The sequence below is a fragment of the Amblyomma americanum genome, chromosome 3, assembly GCF_052857255.1.
Source record: "Amblyomma americanum isolate KBUSLIRL-KWMA chromosome 3, ASM5285725v1, whole genome shotgun sequence".
Lineage (NCBI taxonomy): Eukaryota > Metazoa > Arthropoda > Arachnida > Ixodida > Ixodidae > Amblyomma > Amblyomma americanum.
In genome coordinates, this window is record NC_135499.1 from 142,045,945 (window position 1) to 142,069,302 (window position 23,358).

At 44.6% G+C, this 23,358-nt stretch overlaps 1 protein-coding gene across 1 annotated transcript; it reads left to right on the forward strand.

Moving 5' to 3' along the window:
• The first annotated feature begins 1,460 nt into the window (after positions 1–1,460).
• LOC144125049 (steroid 17-alpha-hydroxylase/17,20 lyase-like) lies at positions 1,461–21,912 on the forward strand. Its single transcript, XM_077658099.1, has 10 exons — positions 1,461–1,600; positions 6,251–6,464; positions 7,336–7,515; positions 10,553–10,646; positions 10,949–11,104; positions 13,130–13,338; positions 13,516–13,641; positions 14,561–14,665; positions 17,020–17,151; positions 19,215–21,912. Exons 2-10 carry the CDS (start codon positions 6,302–6,304, stop codon positions 19,565–19,567), a joined length of 1,518 nt encoding a protein of 505 aa, XP_077514225.1. The 5' UTR covers positions 1,461–1,600; positions 6,251–6,301; the 3' UTR covers positions 19,568–21,912.
• Positions 21,913–23,358: the final 1,446 nt, after the last annotated feature.

Below are 23,358 nucleotides of genomic sequence, written 5' to 3' on the forward strand. Positions count from 1 at the left end.
CGCCAGTGAGCAGTGACCGACTAGCATAACCAGCAGGCTATCCAGCACAAAAAACTGCCAAGAAAGTTGAGCGTGCTACCAGCTAGGAAAAGCAGCTGAGAGCAGAGACTCCTGAGGCTTCTCAAGCCCAAAAGCAGCCAGTGAGACCACGCATGCTGCCTATCTCGAAGAAAAGAACTGGGCTAAGGCGGGAACACGTTGCGTTCAGCCAAAGGCCCTACAACCATCTTTAAGCCATCAAAGATGGTGCGACTACCACCATCCTTCAACCATCCTAAATTCCTCTATGGCTTTCCTGCAATACATTTTTGCTTACAAGTACACTCGGCGACGAGAATTTGTGTTTTGAATAGAAAATAAAAGCATTATTTACATTACACCGCTATTATTTGCGGCATGGGCAAGTTAAGGATATTGAACAGTATAGGTCTGAACCAGCTGCTTAAGTACGAAAACCTTCACGTAGAGCCAATCTGCAGGAAGGGCCTCTGCTTCGAGCTTGAGAAATGTCCTGAAAATAATTTCGGTACCGGGTGGTCTTTCAATCTTTATTCGCTGAAGTAATTTAAGGATGCCGCGCCCTATTATTGCAATCTTTAGTGTTTGCGATGCATGCTGCGCTTTGGGTGTATCAGCCACTTGGGCTGCAGCAAAGGTCGACTGGAAATAGGCGTCGAATGATGCAATATCTCCCGATCATGAAAAGAACTTCATGAAATTTCTATTTTCGGAACTCGGCTGTTCAGTTTTGGTAAATGTCCCCAAAATTTAAACACGCTTATTCTTGACTACCAGAACCAAGGTGTCGGCAAAGAAGTGACGACATTGCATTCCTTGTTTTCACTTCCAGCTTCAGTTGGATTTCGTTAACACTTTTACAAACCTATTTTATACTGTTTACAGTTGCTTGCCAGTTTCTTTCGAGTGCGATAACCCGCGAAAAATAAAGAAAAAAGAAATTAATAGTAAGGTTCAAGTTATATCCGACTGGCCTCCCAGCCGCGTCCCCTTTAGCTGCTGAAAAGAAATATTATTCTCGCATCTGGCTTTTGCCCCCAGGCAGTGTGCGCTATCTAGTTGCGACAGGGCGCTAGAAATCTGTTGCACTCATGTCTGTTTGTCCTCTACTGTTTACATTGAAGAAAGGAAGCGATGGCGACTGCCAGTCATGTGCTTGTCGATATGTGCCGTTGTGATACACGTGGCCGCTTTTCCGGCCTTTCAGGCCTGGAATATATATATATATATATATATATATATATATATATATATATATATATATATATATATATATATATATATATATATATATATATATATATATATATATATATATATATATATACACGCGTCTGAAAAGAGCCGTCGGAGAGAATGGGGGCACTGTGGAGAGGAGGAAAGACATGAAGAAAGAAAGCCTTGGCTCACGTGCTATCGGCGGGCGTACAAGGCCACGCCGACGACGCACGCGCCTGATGCCTGGCATAGCATTTTGACAGAAGGCGACGCGAGTATCAAGCGCATCGGAACTTCGCGAACAGCTTGCACTAGTAGTTGCATGGGATCTAACTTGGGTCGCACTGTTTCAAGCTACGACAAGGTAAGTAGTTGTGGTCAGTATAAGCGGGTAGACCCAGTTGTCTGCTTTATTACACCTTCTTCGATGCTTTAGAAGCTTCCCTCCATACCAGAGCTTAGTTACTTTTGCTCTCCTAATATTCGAAGAATTGTATTGGGGTGATGGCAGGGATGACTGCCACTTCAATTAAATACCATAACAGCAAAAATGCCTTTTTTCCGTACTTCTAGCTTAACGAAGCACGTAACTTGACAAGATAGTGTTGCTGGGTCGACAGCAATGCAGTTTGTTCTGCAGTGAGTAATACAAAATGAGTTAATATTTCGGAGTGAACATACTTCGTATCGAAGGTACGAATCAATACTCTAATGAAATAAAGTGACTATATTTGCTCACTTGAAAGCTGAGCTTGCCTTTACGCTCATATGGAATATCTGATGTGTACACAATACCGAGTCATAAGCGATAACTGTCCCGTCTGTTCAGTTGCAATAAGTCATTTAAAGGGACACTGAGGAGAGCTTTGTGCAATTTTTTGTTGATAAAAATCGACTGCTTTGCACTCCGGGTCTATGCTGATGACTGTTTGGCAGAGAAACACTTATTAATGGGAAAAAATGGATTAAAGGACAGATCACTTTTCCACCACGTGCTTAAAATTTGTGATGTCAGATTTGAAATAAAATCAGTGATCCCCTTTGGTTAGTGAATGAAGAAGTAACCTAACCTTATAAATTTGCTTCTAAAACTGCAGCTTTCATGAAATCGCAGTTTTGAAGACTGCTGGTGGTAGTAATGCCTGTATTTCCTTTCATTCGGTCTTCCTGACTTATAGAAGCTTTTTTGCGTGTATGTATCCTCTTTGTTATTAGAACGCAGTAAACTATCGATTGAGGTCAACTTAAATTTGACCTCAGTGTCCCATAATTTTTCATCTTGCACTCCCCGAAAAGACAAGCGTTTGGCAGTCGATGAACAGCGAAATGTTTTCCCTAACCGAACGCAATGAACCTGCCTCAATGAGCGCTGATTAGTGTTGTTGGAAATTTTCCAATAAGGAATGCAGTATATTTCGATGATGATGTTTGATTTTTATGGCTCAAGGGCATCTGTGGCCAAAGAGCGCCATGGCACAAGGGTTTTTTTCATCAACTCAAGATGGGGTCAAAGAGCCGTTTAACAAGAAATTCATTCTAAAGAAGCCGAGTACTAGACCACGGGAAAGCTTGTACCCATTCTGTCATTGGTGGGCACCAGGCGGCGCGGGGGCCCGAACCACGCACCTACCGCATGCAAGGCGGATGCTCAGGCCCTGGGGCACCGTTGCGGTTGCGTGATATTTTGAATTTTTGCGATGCTGTAACATCCTGTAGGAGACGTGACGCTTTCCGAAAACTGTATGGCATGCACCACAGCGACAACACGCTGTCAGAGCGTGCGTTCCTACAGCCAGCGACGAGCTGCGATGTCTTTTCAAGGTCGCAAGAAACAGGGGGCGCTTTCGCTGGCGCAAGCCGGAAGGTGCCAATCACGTAGGAGCCTGAAAAAAAGAGGATGAGGGAGGGGTGCATCGAAAACAAATAAAAAAGCCCTCGTATTCCTTCTCAGCGAAGGAGACGCTTTCGCATTACGGTAATGGTGGGAACGTGATGTTCTTACTGAAAGAAAGATAAGAAGAAAAGTTCACTGGCCTGTCCACTCGCTCGAGCTGAGCCATAATCGCTGCCACGTGCAGACAGAGAAGAGTTGAAAGACACGTGGAGAGGAACGATTGGAAAAATGAGACGTTGCGTCGCAACAACCTCGTCCCGCCACACCCCGACTCGAAAGGGCGGCTGCGCGCGGTTTCTTATGTCATGCGCACTGGCGACGGACACAATGGAAAGTTCTCTGCGAGCTGCGCTCTCTGCCGCTGGTAAAGGGGCGCGATTACCCTACCCTTCGCGCCCGCTCGCTTCTGTAGCGACGGGTGCCGTGCGCCTGAATTCGTGCTTTCGCGTGCACGTTCGCTAGAGGCGGCGTTACGTAATAAAGAAAAACAAAAGGCCGAGGGTTTCTGTATCTCATTATGAACAAGGAGAGACTAATTTTCGAAATTTTTGGCGTTAAAAACAACATAAAAGAGAAATCGCCCTCCAATGTCACGACGTTAAAAGGAATGTAGGACACTCTTTTATTGTGGCTTTTAGTGGAAGGGACAGCTTTCGATCGGTTTATTAACACTCCTGATCCCTTATGGCCCGTAATGATTGCAGGCGAATCGCCAATGATGGCTCACGCAGGAATCGCAAGCGATGAACGCGAGGAGCGAAGAATACACATTCAACACTTGCAACTTTTATTCTAACTCTTGACGTCCTGTGCCATAAATGTAAAAATTTTCTGATCCGGTATGCCGCATCCATAGCGCAGAATAATATAAACGACGAATTTCTTTAACACATGAATTAGTTTAGGTGGGCGTGCACAGGTAGCCGGAGAGATAATTCGAAACATCAGGAGCTGCATTACGTTTCAGGACTCGGGAGAGGTGGGTCAACAAGGCTTTAAAGAAACTTGAAAACAATTTTTTTTTGCTACGTGCATTCAATTTACGTCATATGCATAAATCCCCATTGAACTTGAGGAAAGTATTCCTCGTATACATTTATGGAAAAAAGATTCGGACTATTACCTATCAACACTCGAGTTATTTTGTGCCTTTTCATCTTTTGTTAATCTGCGTGGCTTGTGCTACGATATAATTATCGCTGAGCCTCATTTCCGTTTGGTAAACATCCATCGTAATCAAAACCAGGTATCATCTTATCGCCAAGCCTCACTGAAGCTGCAGTATTTCGATTGCAGAGAAATGGCGTTTTGTATTTTTCATTTTGCAGCCAGATTTTTTCCTACATGATGTTAGCAGCAAGCTCCATCAAAAATGGCAACGACAGAAAGACACAACAAAGCATCACTTACGCACAGTTTTCACTTTTCAGAAGACAGCCTTAAATTTGGAATTGCGGGGGAAGAAACAGGTGTAATATTACGTCAGGAAAAGTGCTAAAAGGTGCAAAGGCCACTGCCTCAAATAGTACGCATACTTTAAAATAAAGTTTCCTGCAATTAACCCTGGCAGACGTCTTTTCTCTGACACTTGTTGGAGTACTAGAAAGATTTATGTTCCGAGTTCATTCACAGGTACTGAGTATTCAGTTCCAAAACCCCACTGTACCTCCGAATCAGTTTGCCATCACTTTGTTTTGGAGTTTTTCGCCTGTTTCTGGCTCTTCAGCAAAAAACGACAAAGACAGACGCTGCCTGCAAGGCTCGCGGCTCGCAAAATACTATGTCGTGGAACTCTAAATATACGAATATCGGCAAAAATGATCATAGCGTGCTCCGTGCGCACCCAAAATTTGATACATCTAATTGACGCGAATAAACCTAATGTCATCATATCCCAGCTCACACATGATTAAAAAAGCACAACTTAGTGAATTCACAACATGTGTGCAGGCCTCAAATAACCGCCGCTAATATGGATCATGCAATGTTGCCGCATTTCAACTAGTATCAACACTATGGTTTCGGCCGCGATAATTGTTATTACCTCAAAAAAGTTTGAACACCCGCCCATATTACAAGAAATGAGGTGGTAAAATCACAGCCCGTGGGAATCACCGGTCTGGGCCACAGGCATGTACATTTTAAGCAGCGTACTGCAAGTGTCCTTGAAGATGCAGCCTTCGATTCGAGGACTGTAGGGGCACGATAAGTATTGTATGTCTCCATGGACATAAAAACTCTCTGCGTGATGCTTTTCCGTAGAGGTCTACTCAATCACTAAGGTCTACTGCATCACTAATCACAAGAATGATGCTCAACGAATGCCCTTTATAAAGAGCTCTCGCTCTAAAGAAGATGCTTCTTGCCTTCGAATATGACATCTTGCAACATGATCGTCTCAAAAAGACTTCTACATTGTGATCTTAGTGGACATCCATTCATCCATTCAAAATGTCTAGTGTGCTGAAAGGAGCGATGGAAGGAACTCATTACGCATCATGATGATTGATGAATGATGCATTTTTTTTGGTGCTTTCGTATTTAACACATCCCGTGCAATACATTCTACACCTTAAGCAGCATCTCACTCAGCCGAATTTATGTGTTTTCGTACTCAGTAAACATAACTACCGGTTTTATGCGGCGCTCCGTGTCATCATGACACCGGCGGTATCTTAGCGCTATTAAGGCGGAAACTTGGGCTAGTTGGAAAGCGTTTTAAATCATTTTGCCAGCGCTTAGTGGACAGACGAGACAAATAACACAAATGCACAGGACAGACGCTAGGTCTAGCGTCTGTCCTGTGTATTTGTGTTCTTTGCTCGTGTTTTCACTAAGCGCTAGCAAAATTATTTCAAATCTTAGCGTTAGTCTGGACAAGGAAATGATAGATCAATGCTGCTGTTCATTTTTTTTTCCCCGTCATGAACTGCATATTACTCCAAAGCATAATGGACGGACAACGTACGCACAACGTGCAGAAGCGCAGAAAAAGAAGTACTATACAGATGGACGCAAACAACAGGAGGCAGCCGTTATGTACTGCGTTTTATCCTTTGGCCAACACCAATCAACAATGTAGGATTTATTTAATGCCTTGTATTATTGCTATCTTTTCAGACACAATAAACAGTCGTTCGCACGCGTCACGCCGGGCTTAGCGACGCAGCAATGGGCGTTCTTCTGGAGTGGCTCGCCTCGTCCCTCTGGGACTGGCGATTGATCACCACTGCACTGGTCTTTGCCATCTCGTACCTGGTGGGACGCTTCTACCACAGAGTGTCCAAGTACCCCAAAGGCCCCTTCCCACTGCCGGTGGTGGGGAACCTGCTCAGTAAGTCATTGGAGGTAGTGATAAGAATTCCGCTTTTGCTTTTCTTACCTTTTACCCTGTTTGTCATTCGAATAATTTTTCTTTATACTTGCAAGCTTAGGTTGCCTTCTGGATACTACTTGAAAAATCTAGACTTTTCAATGATTCTTCTGTTTTTTTATATTTTTTTCTTCAGATTCCATTTACTGGTACAGCATTGGGCAAACGTCTTCCGGCCACGTGGCAGGCTTCTGAGCCGTACAGTCGAGTATAGTCGAGCGATTTGGGCACACCTGAAGCTCGAAAAATCTAGACGAATACGGACAAATATGTCTTTTTTCTTATATTTTACATTCTGGTGTACTGTAACTGCCCAAGAACGTGTCCAAAAAGGACTCTATTGGGATCTGAAGAATTCTGACCAAAGATATATTATTTTACTACTCTTTAAAAAAGAAGAGAAGAAAATATCGGCGTTCCTGAAGAAAAAAAGTGGTCGTGGTGCAAACGGTGCTTGCCAACTACACACCTGTGATTGGGAAGAAGTCGAAAATGTGGAACGGAGCCAACGCCATTAAGTAATTGCTCGTTACGTTTAACCAATTTACTTTTGTGGCCTTAGCACAATATCAGTGATTCCAGTCGAATATGACTTCTCCGCTGGCTTGTCTAGGACAGGAGCAATGTATATACATATATAACTTGCCTGCCAAGGCCATTTGCAGGGCGACCAATTTGGGCATGTAATTCGTCTCTGTATACATCAGCAGGCTCTAAAGAAAAAATGAAGCAGAAGCGACCTTCTCACACTGCATTTTTATGTGATGAATTGGGGTTCACTTTGGGGATACTTGTCTGATGAATGGTAAACCGTTATCTCCATTTATTGCAGCACTACGTAAAGTCAAGAACCTTCCGTGCCAGGCAAATGAGTGGTCGAAGTTGTACGGAGACGTATTCACTCTCTGGATGTCCCACAAGCCCATGGTGGTTCTCAACAGCTACGCAGTGATCCGCGAAGCGTTTCTGGATCGAAGGCACGAGTTCGCCGGACGCTTCCCGACCAAAATGGGTAAGCACACTGACGGGGATAGTTTCAGCTTATAAAGAGGACGTTGCCCTAAACGTAGTATTGCTTGCGAGTATGTGGAAACTGAAGAAGGAACGAGATCTTTGCTAAACTGACCGGAAATAATCTGCAAGCTGCGCGTTGCGTGAAACATAGAGTACCGATCCGAAAAATAAGCCTGCGTCCTTAATCCCACCGTGAATGGAGAGGCAGTCCCAATTGTTTATACCACGTGAGCCGCATTCTGCGCAGGAAGACAAACGTGTTCTCAATCAGCTGTTTGGATCGCAGAACAGCTACAGAGCCACATTGTTCATGCCCCTTCTACTCACGTGTTTGAGACTGTACTAACGCACAATAACTGCTGCTGAGCGCTTGGTAGCTATACACCGCGACAACTTTTCTGGCAATAGTGCGGAAGCTACGGAGCCGAAGCACGCACTTCCTTCACAGTGGAATGTAGTCGCAGCTGGTAGTTAATAGTTTTCTTTTGGAACATAATATATTGTGAAAGTTAGTTGCTAAATCCATTTTAGAACATAACTACCATCTATCAACTTCAAAAGTCAAGGAAAAATAAGTTTTCTTGATTACAACAATTTGCTCAGCACGTTTAGTTTCAAGAAACTTTCATAGATGGCGCCAGACGTTCCAGCTACGGAATGAATTTACCGCTGGGGGAGCAACGCGCCAGGCGGCTAGGTGCACCGTCATGCGGTCGAACTATTTGGCGGAATGACGCAGTTAAGGGCGCTCTGCATATCTAGCCTTCCCTTCATTGCCAACAAAATGTGTTCCCGAATATAGTATGCTGGGGCACCGCTTCTTTCACGCACAAATCGCACAGGTGGAGAAATGAATTGTGTGTGAGGTATACTCAGGTTTCGAAGCAGCGCATTCCTGTGGGTGTAGTGAGGATATTGGGAAAGAACCGCCAGCACAAAAGCAGTACATAATGGAAGGGTGCCGGTATACAAGTTTCCAAAGTGGTAAACAAGCTTGCGGCTCATGAGAACATGTCATGGTCATCTGAGTCAAATATTGCACTTTCAAGAAAAGCCGATAACGGACAATTCAGGCGTAAAAAAAGGTGGCTTGTCCTTTTTTACAGACGTCGAAAATACGCGATATCATCGACCGAAACGCGCAGAAAAACACTTATATGGGCCAGCTTTCATCGAACGTAACGGAAAAAATTAACGGAAGGCACTTATACTACTTATATGCTGTGAATGCGAAAGCATTCTGGGTCATCATGGGCTACTGAGTTAACTATATTCGTTTGCTAGATAGTAACTAGTACTAGGGCCTCAAACACTTTTCAGTAAATGCTTAGAGGTGAAAGGCCTTTGCGTGATGGCCTTTAGGGAAGACCAAACGACATACGTGTACATATCCAGCGCCGCTTAAGTCAGCAGGTCACTTCCGGCTTTCCGGTTAAGCTGATATCATTTCCGGTCTGGTGACGTCACTTGTAGTCTCCGGAACCGTGGTGACGTCATAATAAACTTTCGTGACCACTTTTACGGTCAACGACGACCACGACGTGTTTGGCTGCTGATGAGCCATATAAGGTTTTCGCCTTTAACACTTGTGGATGGCAGGAGCTACAGCAAGCAGGGCAGTAAAGGAGGCAGTACCAACTGACCAAGTTGCATGCTGCGCAGCAAATAAAGAGAAAAATCGCCAAAGGGTGATGTGTCAGAATAGAAATTCAGTGCTACTTATTTCAGACGCGCCGAGACAAACATGACAGAAGGGCCGCTATGACCACAGACAGACATGATATCACTGCGCCCGTCCTGTCATGCCTTTCTCTGTGTTAGTCTAGAGTAAGTAGCGCAGAATTGCTATTGCAGACAAAATGCATCACTAACTAGCCTCGCAATGTACTTTATTAAGGGTGATGTGTCAGTTGGAGTGTGCCAGTTGGACGTGGAGTGTACTAGAAAACTTTCTAGCACACTCGACAGCCCTAAACCTGCGAATGTCCGAGCTAGTTAAAAATAACGAGTGATACAAAAAGACACCTAGGAGACATGGAAATTGGCCTGTTTAACATATTACCGCGTTCTAATGGCAAAAGCTCTCTTTCAGTGAAAATGGAGCTTTGGTAAAGTAGGAAAGGCAAAAAAAATTTAAACATAGATGTCGCCTTCACCGGCCGACTTCGCAAGTATTTTCCGTGCATCGGCATGCCCTTGACTGCGCATCGAATGTTTAATGTGCGTCGACACTAAGCCTATCTGGGCACGGAAATACGCTTTTTGATGCGGATACCAGCGATATGCGCAATCCCAATCACTTCGAAAGAGTGATCATTGTAGTCCTTTTCGGGGTAGACTTCAAACATCTGAATCGAATGTTAGTGAACATTTTGGAGCGCAATTTTCTCAGCAATAAAACCGTCTCTTGCTTCCAGGAAAACGTCAGCGTAATCAGGAACTGCCTTATTGAATGAATGGTTTTCTTAAGATAAAAAAAAATACGCGAAAGCATTCAAAGTGCCCACTTAAGGGGTCATTATTCGTGAATTTGAATGGACAGCCTCCAGCTCTTCGTAAGAAGACTGTTAAGATCGCGACGAGGGACCTTCTTTTTAGGGGACGCTGCTCAGGAGATATCGTTTAATAAACTTTCCAAATCATAGCATTTCTGATATTTGTTGATAAGAGTGCAAGTTTATTGACATTAAATGTGGTTACGTCTTCTTCACTCAGATTATGGACTTGCAACGACTCTGTCAGCCGCAAATGACCGCCAAAACTGAAATCCCAAACATAGTTTAGGAAAGAAAAACGCAATATCACTAGTGTCGCTATTGGCGAATGGTGGTTACAGCAAGGGTATAAAATTTACAAGGAGGTTCTGCAGTCCCCGTTCTAGCATCACACGTTTTCAGGACCTCCTGCAGTTCTGGCGGATGTTGTTGCAGCTAGACTCAGGAGTATAGTAAGTTAAGTACAGCGTACTCTGTGCTCTTTATAAAGGTCTGAAGCAAAGAATGCTTGCGTCAGGCCTCACGTCCTCTTTTTTGCAGGGGCTCTGCAGACCCAGGGACATCATGACATTTTCTTCGAAGATTATAACCCTCGATGGAAGGCACTTCGCAAGGTGGCTCTGCTCGCCGTGAGGTGAGTGTGCAGCAGTTGGTGAAAAATTCCACACTAGGGTGATCCTGCGTTCTCTCGACTTGTGGCTTACGAAATCCGCACGGCGTACTTAGCACACTGATTCAGTGTGCCATAATAAATTGCCGACATAGAGAGCTTCCGGGCTTTATCATTGCGATTTTTGTTCTGTCGTACTTTGTACTGATATTCACGGTATCATTATTATTCTACATTTTCGCGAACTTTGAAGCTTTAATGTCGAGATTTCTTCCGTGGATACACTTTGTCTTTATGATGGCCAAGCGCTATTGAACTCATTGCAGGAAGTACGCCGTCAGCGATGCGCTTGAGAAACTGTGCACAGATGTTGTCGACTCCTACGTGGACTCTTTGCAAGAAGGACCGCAAATTGTCGACTCAAGAAAGCCATTCTTCCGCATTCTGTACGACCTGATAGGGGTTTCGGTCTACGGAACAAGGTTTGAGACACTTTTTGTTCTCACTGGAAATTGCTCTTGTTTTGCAGACAGCCCAATGTCTGCTTTAAAGTGAATAGATAAAAAATGAACAGGTGAAATACTGTGAATAGATAAAAAAGCAACAAACGATACCATGCTTTGTATTTGTGGGGGAAGGCCAATCGACGGAGTCCGTTAGACCCTCACGTACACGAACCACTTATGCAATTTTGGCGCACATGGTTGTCCGTCAGAGAATCGATATGGGATGTCATATCGTCACCGGCAAACGTAGATTAGTACTCGAAATACTGGAGTTCTTGGCGTACCCGCGTTCAAACCCCACCGCGGCAGCCTCGTTACGATGTAGGCGAAACGCAAAAGGCACCCGTCCGCTGTGTGATGAAAGTGCACGTTAAAGATCCCCAGGTGATCGAAATTGTTCCTGAGCCCTTCACTACGGCACCTATTTCCTCATTACTTCCTTCTCTCAATACTTTATCTCTGCGCCATTTCCTTTCCCCAAAATCAAATTTTCATCTTTTTTTTTCGTGGAAGTTGACGCTGATTATAGGAGGGCTTTTCGAGAAGGCTAACCTTTACGTGCCAGGGTAGATCTTGATACGACGATCTCAACGCCAAATATGTGACATTAATTTTTCCTTGAGAATGAAGATTAGTTCTGAAGTTTTTAAGAGCATTTTTTAGTCTTTTTTTTCATTCCACGGATACAAGACATCCGCCCACGACCGCCATCTGACGTCGCGTCTGTATAGCTGCATAGCTTCTGCGTAGCTCTAGGAGTCCATTTTTAAAACCTAATGCTTTTTAAAGCTTTTTACAGCTGCTATTTTCCGGCTTCTGGCCCACGGGAGACGAAAATTTCTGAAACCGGCCCGCATAGCAATATGATTTTGAGGCCCCTGCTATACTGGGTGTTAATAGGTTCACAGGAGTTGGAGAAAAGCTGAAATTTATTTATTTATTTATTTATTTATTTATTTATTTATTTATTTATTTATCATCATAGCCACAGCGCCATTGTATGGCATTACAGTGGGGGAGGGAGGTTGAAAAGGAAAAGTACACAAATACCAACGCGTGCAGATGGTTACAAAAAAAGGTAACATTGAGATAGAAAGAACACGGAATTATTATAGAAAAAAAAATTAAAAAACGTTCACAGCATGGAAGAAAATGAATCATTTGATAATGGACACCACTTCCTCGGGCAGCTTGTTCTATTCCAAAATTGTTTTTGGAAAAAATGACATTTTAAAAAGGTCAGTCCGGCATTTGTATTCTTTAACTTTAAGTGAATGATCAATCCGTAAAGGCTCACAAGCAGGGTTGAATACATATTTGGTTCTGTCTGTTCCAGTTCTTGAATTAAATATATTCTTAAATAATTTTAAACGCATAGTTTCGTAAGCTTTTGAAGTGTGTCCCAACCCAAAGCTTTTTTTAGCGCTCGTTACACTGAAATATCACCCATAGTCATTAAAAATAAAACGAACGGCCAAATTCTGCACTCTTTCCCGCTTTTGAATGTCAAGCAAGGATTTCGGATCCCAGATTGTGCAAGCGTACTCAAGTATGCTTCTACCATTTGTATTATACTGCAGTTCTTTTGCCTTCAAAGGGAAAAGTTTTGCGTAACGTTGCAGGAAGCCCAAAACGCGCCCTGATCCCTGCTGTTGGGCGTAGTCTTGACCGTCGAATTCCCTGTTCCGGCAGGCAAGACGGAAAACTTTACCCATGCAATGATTCTATGAAATAGAATTCTGTGCAACAAGGGCTAATTTTAATGCAGGTCGGCGTTTCTTTTTCGTCAATGTGAGTATTTGCCTGACGTTGAAGAAAACAGTTAGTTCCATATTTGAACCTTTTGGCAAATATCTAGGTCCTCATTCATACAACATACGTATACTTGTTTGATTAATGCCACCATGAGCAACTGTTAAGCCTTGAGATCAGGGTCCAGGCTACGGCAGTAAACTTGCGCGACATGGGAGGTACTGTACGACGCAAGACTTCATTGTGCAGGCTGGATGAGGAGAGCAAGGACATCAGGCGCATTGAAGAGGTCGACCGGGAGTTCTACGAGACGGCCCCTAACGGCTTGCCGAGTGACATCGCCCCCTGGCTTGGCCTCCTCTATCGCGGACGAGAAAAGAAGATAGAGGCAATATTTCGTGAGATGTGGGAAATTATTGACAGGCTATACACCAGGGCTGAAGCCTCTTATGTTCCAGGTATGTATTTTGAAGTTTGTGCATTCACGGCTGAGGTGTTTCGTGGTATCCAATACCAATCTACGCCGTGCTGTAATCTATAAATCAGCAAAAAATAGAATGAATAACAGAATTTTATGCTTGGTAGATCACTGCTGTTGTCCTCAGTTTTGACCACGGAATACCTTGTTCCTCCAGGAAAGACGGAGAACTTTACCCACGCAATGCTCGCCGCTCGCGAAGAGGCCATCCGGGAAGAAAAAGGCGACGCGGAGTACCTGACCAAGGGAAATATGGTCCAGGTCGTCCTGAACATATTCGGTGGTACGTATAGCGATGATCCGGCTATAAGATGGCGTTTTTCTTTTGTAACTTAAATCCTCTTCTCTAGCCTAACTTTTAAGAAGCACTCCGTGTGTTTTTAGGCAAACACTGGCCGTAAGAACGCTCCCGCGTAAACAATGGAAATATGGATAATCCAGGCGAAGGTTTGGAACATTGTGTGACTTAGTAAAGCCGGAAAGGAGCTTATATCTTTAAAGATGAAGATTGACAAATATACACAATACACATGCTTTTGCTGACCTGGTATGAATAGAAATGACGAGGGAAACGTGCAAGATTTTTTCCAACATAAAGTCGTCTGAGCTCTCACGAAGCGCCGCACAACAGCATTCGCGAAGGCCGAAAAGATTTCAGCTGAGCTCGCTTTTCCCCCAGTTGCTCTTGGCTGCGTTGTAGAGCAGCCATGGAACATAAGCTTCCCATTCTGGCAATAGTGTATACGTTGCCGGCTAGACTACACCTGCTTCAGTTATGTTTTTCGGCTGCATGAAACGTAGTAAGTGGAGGCAACAGGATGAAACCCTACAATGAAAACTCTTGATAAAGGCGCACTGCAGGAGTATAAAACGCAACACCTTCTTCACCAGAAGGCCTAAGCATGCGAATCCTCACCGGAAAGCATTATAGTCCCAGCACATGCAAGCGCTTACTGCAGCCAACCACTAAAAACGCTTGGAGTAGTGCTCTAGGGAGCCAATTTATTCGTACATAACAATTACGATATCCATCATAATACTGATGGTACCTTGGAGAGAGAGAGGAAGAGGAGGAAGCAAGGCAGCGATGTTAACTAGAAGAGTTTTCTGGTTGGCTGCCCTTCACTGGGGAAGAAGGATTAGGGGATGGAATAGAGAAAGGGAGAAGGAGTACCCTAATTTTTACTTATCTTACGTCCTAGCTGCCACTGACACATCGGCCGGACAGCTCCAGTGGCTCTTTCTACGGATGGCGAAGGAGCCCAAGATTAAAGCGAAGATTCAGAAAGAAATCGACGACCACTTAGGTAAGATGAGTCACCGACTGCGGTGTTCCCGATGCAATGTTTATTCGAATTCATTTCATCACACGTAGTACTTGATTTCAACATGGCGTGCATTGAAACTAGTTTGCCATTGCACTAAACTCTCTACGTGGTACAGTTACTGTTGAATGGGCCCGTTTTTGGGGCGCATCACACAAAACGAACCTCGATGCCGATCTTTTGTTTGAGGTTCTGAGGCAGGCAGGATCGATACCGTGTGTACGCGACATATAGACGTGTTGCATAGTTTAGCTGCGTACATTTTACGATGATTTAGGGCAGTAATTCGTATCCTAACCACCATCTTTTGAACAGGGATTTGAAAACAATGACGACAGCGATATACCGATTCAGACGAGCCCCCACTGCTAAAATGAGAAAAGATGCCATTTGCTGCACAGTAATACCACTTATGGAGTACGTACACCAAAACGGGTTAATCACGTCACGTAGTGAGTTGCCAAACTGTTTTCTACTGGTTAGTTTTCTAGCTATTACAGATAAGCGCTTAGCTACAATTAGAGATTCATATCTGGGGGTTAATGATAACCATATCAGTTTTTTTTTATTCTGATGGCACGAATACCGTCGGTGCTGCGGCAGAAAAGAAATTGGCAATTTCGCGCCCATTTAGAAAAAACCGTGTTTTTTTTCAGCGCCCACAATATCACGTCATTCAGTGGCCCACGTGTTCTCATAGCATGTTATATGCAGAGGTGGGCACTGCAGCAATCACGGGGCAGAGAAGGTCACGTGGCACGTACGCCATGGAGTGACGCGATGGAGTGAAGGGCGACTTTTGAAAGAATGTCTTGAGCGCAGGGACAAGAGTGTTATCGCTTGAGAAATTCTAAGAAATGATATAGATATTACCAACGCGCGCCTACACAATTTCTAACTGCACCTACGCGCCTAACTGTAATAGCTAAAAAGAACTGCGATGGTCAAGGTTTTTGTGGCTTGACACAAAAAATTCAGGGGGAGGCCGACGCTGGGGCTTAGTTCGGCTATCAAGTCTATTACATTCGCACTCGCCTGCATGCAAAGTTGGTTCCTGTTGCCGTTTGCACTTTCGATCCCGGGGGCAGCGTACACGTCTGCAAGCTGCCGTGGATGGCTGCTGAGAAGGAGCGACGTTCGCCATGAAAAACTCGCTATATATAACATGTTGTTCTAGTTACTCCTTGTGCATATATAGTAATGATTGTACACTCCAAACACGAATAAGCCTATGTGGGAGCGAAAAGGATGCAAGCTGTCCTGTAGCGCAGTCCCTTTTAGGAACAAGCTATGCAGTCCTAGTCTCGGAGCAGATTTTATCACTAAATGTGCGGAATGCGTACTCTTGGCAACGGAGGAAAATTCACACTGGAAAGCATAGCAACTTGATGCACTTAACAATGAGTGGAGGCTTTTAAAGGCGGCACCTGAGGTCCTTACGTTAGTAAACGGAGGAGACTAAGACCTCGAGTAAAATATTCGCAATATTCGTAAGTTTTAGCAAATTCGCTTGAAAAGGGAATTTGTTTTCATTGCAAACAGTAAGTATTCCGTAATTTTAGGGATGAAAATATACCCTAGGGCTTTGGCAGCATGCCCCGCCCCTTAAAGGAAGTTCTCTAGAGGACATGTCTTATATCCTTTTCACTCCTTTCGTGCTTAGAGTGTGCAGTGTCACCACACGATTAATCCGCTTCACCGAAGGCCGAAACGCCAGCTGCGGAGGAGGGCGGAGGTGCGAGTCGTTTGCACTACTTCACGCGGTCTGCCGTGCGTAACCGACTCAGCGTGCAAGACCCGTGCCTTGTGCAACCGACGCAGTTGTCGCGGCTGCCCAGAGGCCGTTGGAGGGGACCACTCCGAGGAGCAAACGACTGCTAACGTTCATTTCGTGAAACAGCTCTGTGGCAGCTTCTCTTCGAAACTGGTAACTACCAGAGATTTTTTAACGCACTTACTTTTAATTACGCATCACTCGTTTTCTGTTGCCTGCCAGCACTGCTACCACTACTGCGCAGAAGCCATCTGTGTGCCTAAAAATCCGATGTCTAAAGTTCAGTATTGAACTCCTCTGAAACAACTGATGCAACATTGCACAGGGAGCCTTAAGATATTGTTCAGATATGGAGATATTGTTAGCATCCTTGCAAGGGCGTTTCAAAGGCCTTTGATTCTCTTTTGCGTTAATTGCGTTAATATTTTAAAATGGGCCATGTTTCTTGTGTGGTGTCTCTTCGACGAGTGCCGTTGAATCCACGCGTGTTGAGCCTAGAAATCTCCGCTGCTTTTGTTTGCCCTGAACTTTCAGCTCAAAGTATCTTTGCTGTATTTTCCAGGGAGCACTCCGCCTACGTACGCAGACAGAGAGAAGCTTCCCTTCGCTGTCGCCTGCTTGATGGAGACGCTTCGATTTTACCCTATCGCTCCACTGGGCTCACCCCACAACACTTCGACGGACACCAAAGTCGGTGAGCTCTCGTTACGCTGTCCTGATTAAACTCATAAAGATTACGAGGTGAGAGGGAATGATGTACAGCTCCCAAAAACACAGGGAGGAAGAAATGACTTAGTGGATAGCGACTTCGGTAAATCGCAGTGACCATGTAATTGGCGTTAAGAACCATTCACTAAGACTCTGGTTCAGTGAGTCATTGATTCTTGGGCTCAAAGTTGAAGAATGCGCATATGCGCAACAAGCAGATTAGAAAAGATTAGTCCTTTTGCCATGCATCGCCCTCATTACGTTCTGCCGAAACGTTGTCGTCGTTCTAAACGGTGATCCATTAAAACTGAGTGGTTTATCATGAGCTGAAGACGATTTTCATGCAAAGCTTCCACTGATGTCAGCCTAAATTAATTTGTGTTGAATATATAAGATAGCCCTACCAATGACCGCAATGGGCAATCTTCAACCGTTTTTCAAGGCTAAAAAAAAAACAATAATACCCCGCCGTTTTACGCAGCGCGTTTGCATTGAATCGCGACTCACCGCTCTTTCAATTTGAAGGCTTAAAATGCTTGCACGGTCAGAAGTATAAAAAAACGCGTTAACTGCGTCAGCCTTGTCACAAGCTCCGCAGGCTGTGAGCTTACTGCGGCAGTGCTCTGCAACTGGACCAAAAAATTTTAACGAAAGCTTCTAAAACACATCAATTTACTGGCAACTTCCTTCAGTGGAACAAGCTGCAGCGCGAACAGAACCGGCGACGAAAGAACGTTCACAGCGAGTAAGACGTGCGCTCTAGAAGTGGTGAGGAGAGAAAGTGTCTATTGTAGAAGTAATTTTCGTAAGCAGAAAAAGACAGGCTTTGTCCTTGTCGTTGTGAGTTCTTACGTTAAGGCTTCTGTTCGCGCTGCAGCATGTTTCATCAAGTAGTAATAGCAAAAACGTTTATTTCAGAAGAGAAGAGTAAAAACAGAAGGGGTAGGGGAGAGATGTAGCTCCAGTGGTCGGTCTTCCCTATTCCAGGTTCCCGTTGGCCTACGCAGCCGCATTCGCCCACGTCACCATCATAAGCTGTGTGCTCGAGTCAGAGTCATTCTGGAGGGCCTCCAATAGCACTAGACTAGGGCCAGTTTTTTTTTGGTAGTAAAGGGCTTTTTTCACAGCCCCAGGTGACGTGGTACGTCGTAGCGTAGCCCCCATACCATACGCACTCTTTCACGTTTCTATTCGGCCACATTTTATGATATACAATTCTGCTTGGGCAGACGGACAACCTCAACAGAGACCACGCCACCATGCTCAGACGACTGCAAACCGACAGCTACCCAAGGAGAGCCTTTTCCATCAAATTATTTTAGTTTGCCCGGAGGCCGGTTCTTGGTGCATGGCGCTGAACACCAAAAATAGCCACGGCAGCTTCGTTTGTTTGGCATGCTCCAATAATTTCTCATGGCCATAAGCATTTTATAAGTCATATTGTGCAGTGCGTAGGAAGATTAGGTTATTGGTATCGATATCTACGCGTACATTCTAACCGCATCATTCAGTCTTCCCTCAATCACAAATGAATTGCGCGGTCTTCGCTAATGACGATCGCCGGATGATGCTAGTTAGTGATGTCTTTAGTATTAAAGCATATACAGGAACAATAATCTACGGCACACCATCACCTTCAGGAAACTTGTTCATGCGACATAAATACGGCATGTACGTACGATCTGGCCAAAGCGGGACCTACATGGAAAGTGCTGTTACCGCCGCAGAAGAATCGACAAAGAAGCATTGAAAACTACTGTGCGGGACACATTGCATAAACAAAACAGTGCTCAAGCCCCTGTTAAGTTCAGGTTGAATAGTGCTTAGGTATCCGATATTTGAGATGATGACAGTTCAGGCTGAAAACGAAAGAATATTTGCAACCGGAAACAAAACTTTGTGCATCTTACACCTTATTATGATGAGAATTAACTTCATGACGTCATTTATTTCTGGCGTCTGTGGAAGGGCTTGCCAGCCTTCGTGGTTGTCATGCCAGGGCTCCACCCATTTCGCACATCACCAACCGCACGCAATCATCGTATGCAGGTAACCTGGACATACCGAAGGACACAGGAATACTGTACAACGTCTACGCTGTCAACCATGACCCGAAGCTGTGGGAAGAACCGGAAGAATTCCGACCTGAGCGATTTCTGGACCCCACCAGCGGGAAGCTACGCCAAGACGTCCCGCCACTGCTTACCTTCGGCATGGGACCGAGGACGTGTCCCGGAGAGAAGCTGGCGCACATCGACATGTTCTACATCCTCGTGCGACTCTTGCAACGGCTCAACTGCAGCGCACCGGAGGACCCCTCGAGCGTGAACTTGCGCAGCTACGACTCGAGCCTGTTCTTACTTCCCAGCCAGCAAAAGATCGTACTCACTAAGAAAAGTTAGCACCAGAAAAATTATGACGGGACATGCTTAAGCACGAAGGATGCGAGCATGGACATTGTGCTTCTAGGCCAGTGATAAACTTTACCCTTTCATTAAGAGGCAAAAGCGGGGAAATTCCCGACCTACTGAAAGTGCGGCTAAATCCGCCCGAATATTTACAGAACCACCACCGCACGCACCTCCATCAGCAATGAGAAACAGCGACATCCAAAGCTAGGTCGTCGACGTTTTGTGTTCAGCAGCAAATGCCCTTTTTTGATTGTGCTACCCGGTGTGGGTTTCAGAACTCGCGAACACAACTGCATTTATGTCATACACACAAAGGTAAGCTCTCTCATAGCGTTCAACATTTTCAGATTTTGTGCCCTCTTTACATAATCTAGTAAAAGTCTGGCGAAGTGAAAGTACTGAGGCTCTTTGATAAACTATCCCCTGCACCAGCAAGCGGATATTTCGCTCATTAAAGAAAGACATTGACAGTAGTTTTCTCCACACCAAACAAAAGACGAGGGAAGAGTTTCTGCAGCCATGGCATGCTTGTATCCCAAATTCTTCTGTGGCCTGAGGAATGAATGTTGCAGCTGTGATTTGTGAAACGTGCACGGTGCCAATCCCGGCATTTAAGGGAAGCGAGCGCTGCTCGTAGATTCTAAGCTTGAGTGAATTTGGTGGTGAAGGTCGTTATGAAAATGTATCGAACCTTTCTTGTTGCTTGGTTTCCACTGTGGGTTTTACCTGTGCTCAAGCCACTATCCCTCACTCCAGACATTTATTTACGCACAGAGTACAGCTGACATAATCGAGGCTTGCCAAATAGGCACTGACTCAGGAAGATAAGGAACATCACCATGCAAGCCACAGTGAGGAAAAAAATTCAGAGTTAACATGACTCATAATGCTATAACGCGGTTGGCATCGAATAGTACCTCTTCGGCAAATTGCAATGTCTCACTGCAAGGCTCCTGCATATATAATGAGTTTTGCTCTACTAAATAAAGCTATGCTGCAAGTCTGCGCAGTGATGTGATATTCTTTTCTTCCTACGAGCTACCGGCGCTTCTGTCACTATAGTTTCTACAAACCATCGAAACCCGAGCCAAAAAAAAGAAAAGAGGTCAGTATTGCGTTTCAGGGCGCTGGCCCTCAGTGATGTGAAGTGTAGGTTAGTACAACTGTCAGTGGGAGACTAGCGCATAGCCCTTTACCACGAAAGCAACGAAAGCACCCATGGAAGCTTATCACTTTGTCCAGCTAAGAAAAGCGGCTGATGGCAAAGGCTCTCGGGCTCCTCCAAAGTAGCCAAGGAGGCCATGTGCCCTGTCCAGCTTGGAGTACAGAAGCCGGTGAAGGTGGGGACACGTTCATAAGACAAATGCCCTGACCAATGTGGGCGCATGTTTACAGCTATAACTGAGTGATGTTACAGTGCACTACGCCTTTCCCGCAATATACTTCATGCATATTAGTACTCTTGTCGACGAAATTGGTTACAAATTCATGTCCAAAAAGGCTATAACAACTGTGTTGACAATACATTCTATTACTTGGCAGCATCTAACCTGTGCATGTTTGAACCAGCTGACTGTTGCCACCTTTGTCAACTGCTTATTACAGGCAGCGCAGTTTATGGAGTGCCGCCGTTTGCAGTTTTAGAAATGAAACTAAAATAATGTCAGGGGTGGATAGTTTTGCAGCGTTTATCAACAAAAACAGTTTGAGGACGTCAGCCCTGTTATTGCAGTCTCTTGCGTTTTAAATAGATTCTCTGCCTAGAACAAATCAGTAACTTGAGCAGAAGCAAGGACCGACTAGAAACAGGCACTGAATGAATTCGCAGTATTTGCGGATCATGAAGAGAATGACAGGAAGCTTGTATTTTCGATACAGGGCAGTCGTGTTTGCTAAATACCACCAAAATTTACAAGCAACATTATTCATTAGCCCAGTCATATTGCCTGTAAAGAACCGATCTCCTGCATCTTTTATTTTCGCTCTCAGCTCAAGTTAAAGTTCGTTAGTAATTGCAGACATATTACGTATCATTTCTCTTTCGAAAGTGTAAATATGCACAGCACAGAGGAAATAGATATGAGTGGAAACGTTCAAAATGTCGCATTTACAGCTCCCACCCATAATTTCGTTTGTCCACTGGGGTTTCTTGCCGTGTCTCTTTAGCTGCTGAAGTGAAAAAATATTATTCTAGCACCCGGTCTTTGTCCTTTAAAAATGTGCGCTGTCTCGTGCTCACGTGGAAGGCAGGCACTTATGGCGACTGCCAGTGCTCGTTGATATGGGGTGTTGTGATATGCGTAACTGCCTGTCTGGTCTTTAAGGCCTGAACTGAAGTGCCGTCTGAAGAGCCGTCGGGAAGAATGAAGGCAATGAACGACGGAAAAAAGATGAAGGGAACGAAAGCAACGGTTTGCCCTCTGCCGGCGCGGGTACAAGGTCACGACGACAACGCGTGCGTCCGGCGTGTCGCAACATGTTTTGAGAGATAAGGCACAAAAGGGTGCAGCGCATGGGATCTTGACAATCAGGTTACATCAACGGCCGTTCCGGTCTCCTAAAGCCCTGCATTTCTTCGCGGCTTGTGTCTAACATTGGACTATTGCTTAACAGTCAATCATCGGTGACGTGAGTGACGGCGGACAAAATTACTCGTCTGTACACAGTTATATACTCTATTACTCTGTCTTTCCGGCCTTCCAGATCTTTCCTAAAGCGTGCGCTGAAATGGTGTCTGTCTCCTAAACTTTTAACGATGATATTGGAGTGATGACGGCGATTATATTGCTTCCAACTTGCAAAAGCGAAATCTGAAGCCTCCTCAGGCTTCAGACCACAAGCGTCCGATAAACATAGGACGACGTTTTAAGCTTTCTTGAGTAATGACGTGACATGATTAGAAAAAAATAAAAAGCTCTGTTATTATGCTTGAGCAAATCAATATGCGTAGCTAGACAAAAACAATTACGCCAGTAGTACAAGGTATTCTTCAGCGAGTCATGTACACTTCAGTAACTTCTGAGTGACAGTAAGGCAGATATAAGACAGGAAGTATTACTAGCCCGGGATAGAGTGAGTACTTTTCCAGAATTGAAACCCGAGCTCCTCTCGTACGTGTAAAAGCAAGTCATGCTGTCTCTCACACCAAAGCGTTGAGAAGGCTTGTGTGCGATACACACGTGGCCGGGAATTTCAGCCGGTGTCTCTACAGGTTTCTTGATCTTCTGATGATGTACTGTACTTGTCATTATATTATAAAGAAGTAATTAAAGTGAGAATTCACGCTGACACCGGCGCAGAGCATATGTCTGGTGTGCGCGAAGTGTTGAGTTAGAATTAAAATTCCAACTCCCCCAGCAACTGATTTTGAACGAATCGGTGTGGCTTACTGTCACCCACTTCTTTCCGCATGTTAGGTGAACGGAGAACACTGCAGCTACCACAGAATTTCTACAGACGTTCCCTTAACTTTGCCTTACACCAGGTTTGGTACCAACGTCGCCGATTCGCAAATGTCAGACAACACGTACAAAACTAAATAAAAAGTAAGCACACAGCAGAACAAATACATGATAGAACGTTCCTGGTCCCAGCTGTTGAAAGCTGTCGCGGTCTAAAATGTTGAATGGCTGATGCTTGACACACGGACAGAAATGGTGCTTGGAATGAAAAACATTTGGGCGGAGAGTCAAACTCGATTGTCTTTATACAATAGTGCTCAAAACGTTTCAGATGACTGCGAGCGAGCATACGAACAAGGATAATCATCGTAGAAGGGAACG

What these genes read in the sequence shown, in the direction of transcription:
- LOC144125049 (XM_077658099.1), top strand. Translation starts at nt 6,302, where the DNA reads ATGGGCGTTCTTCTGGAGTGGCTCGCCTCGTCCCTCTGGGACTGGCGA. An exon ending in GTTTCGGTCTACGGAACAAG is followed by an intron (nt 11,105 to 13,129) that starts GTTTGAGACACT and finishes TTCATTGTGCAG; the next exon opens with GCTGGATGAGGAGAGCAAGG. An exon ending in TGAAGCCTCTTATGTTCCAG is followed by an intron (nt 13,339 to 13,515) that starts GTATGTATTTTG and finishes TTGTTCCTCCAG; the next exon opens with GAAAGACGGAGAACTTTACC.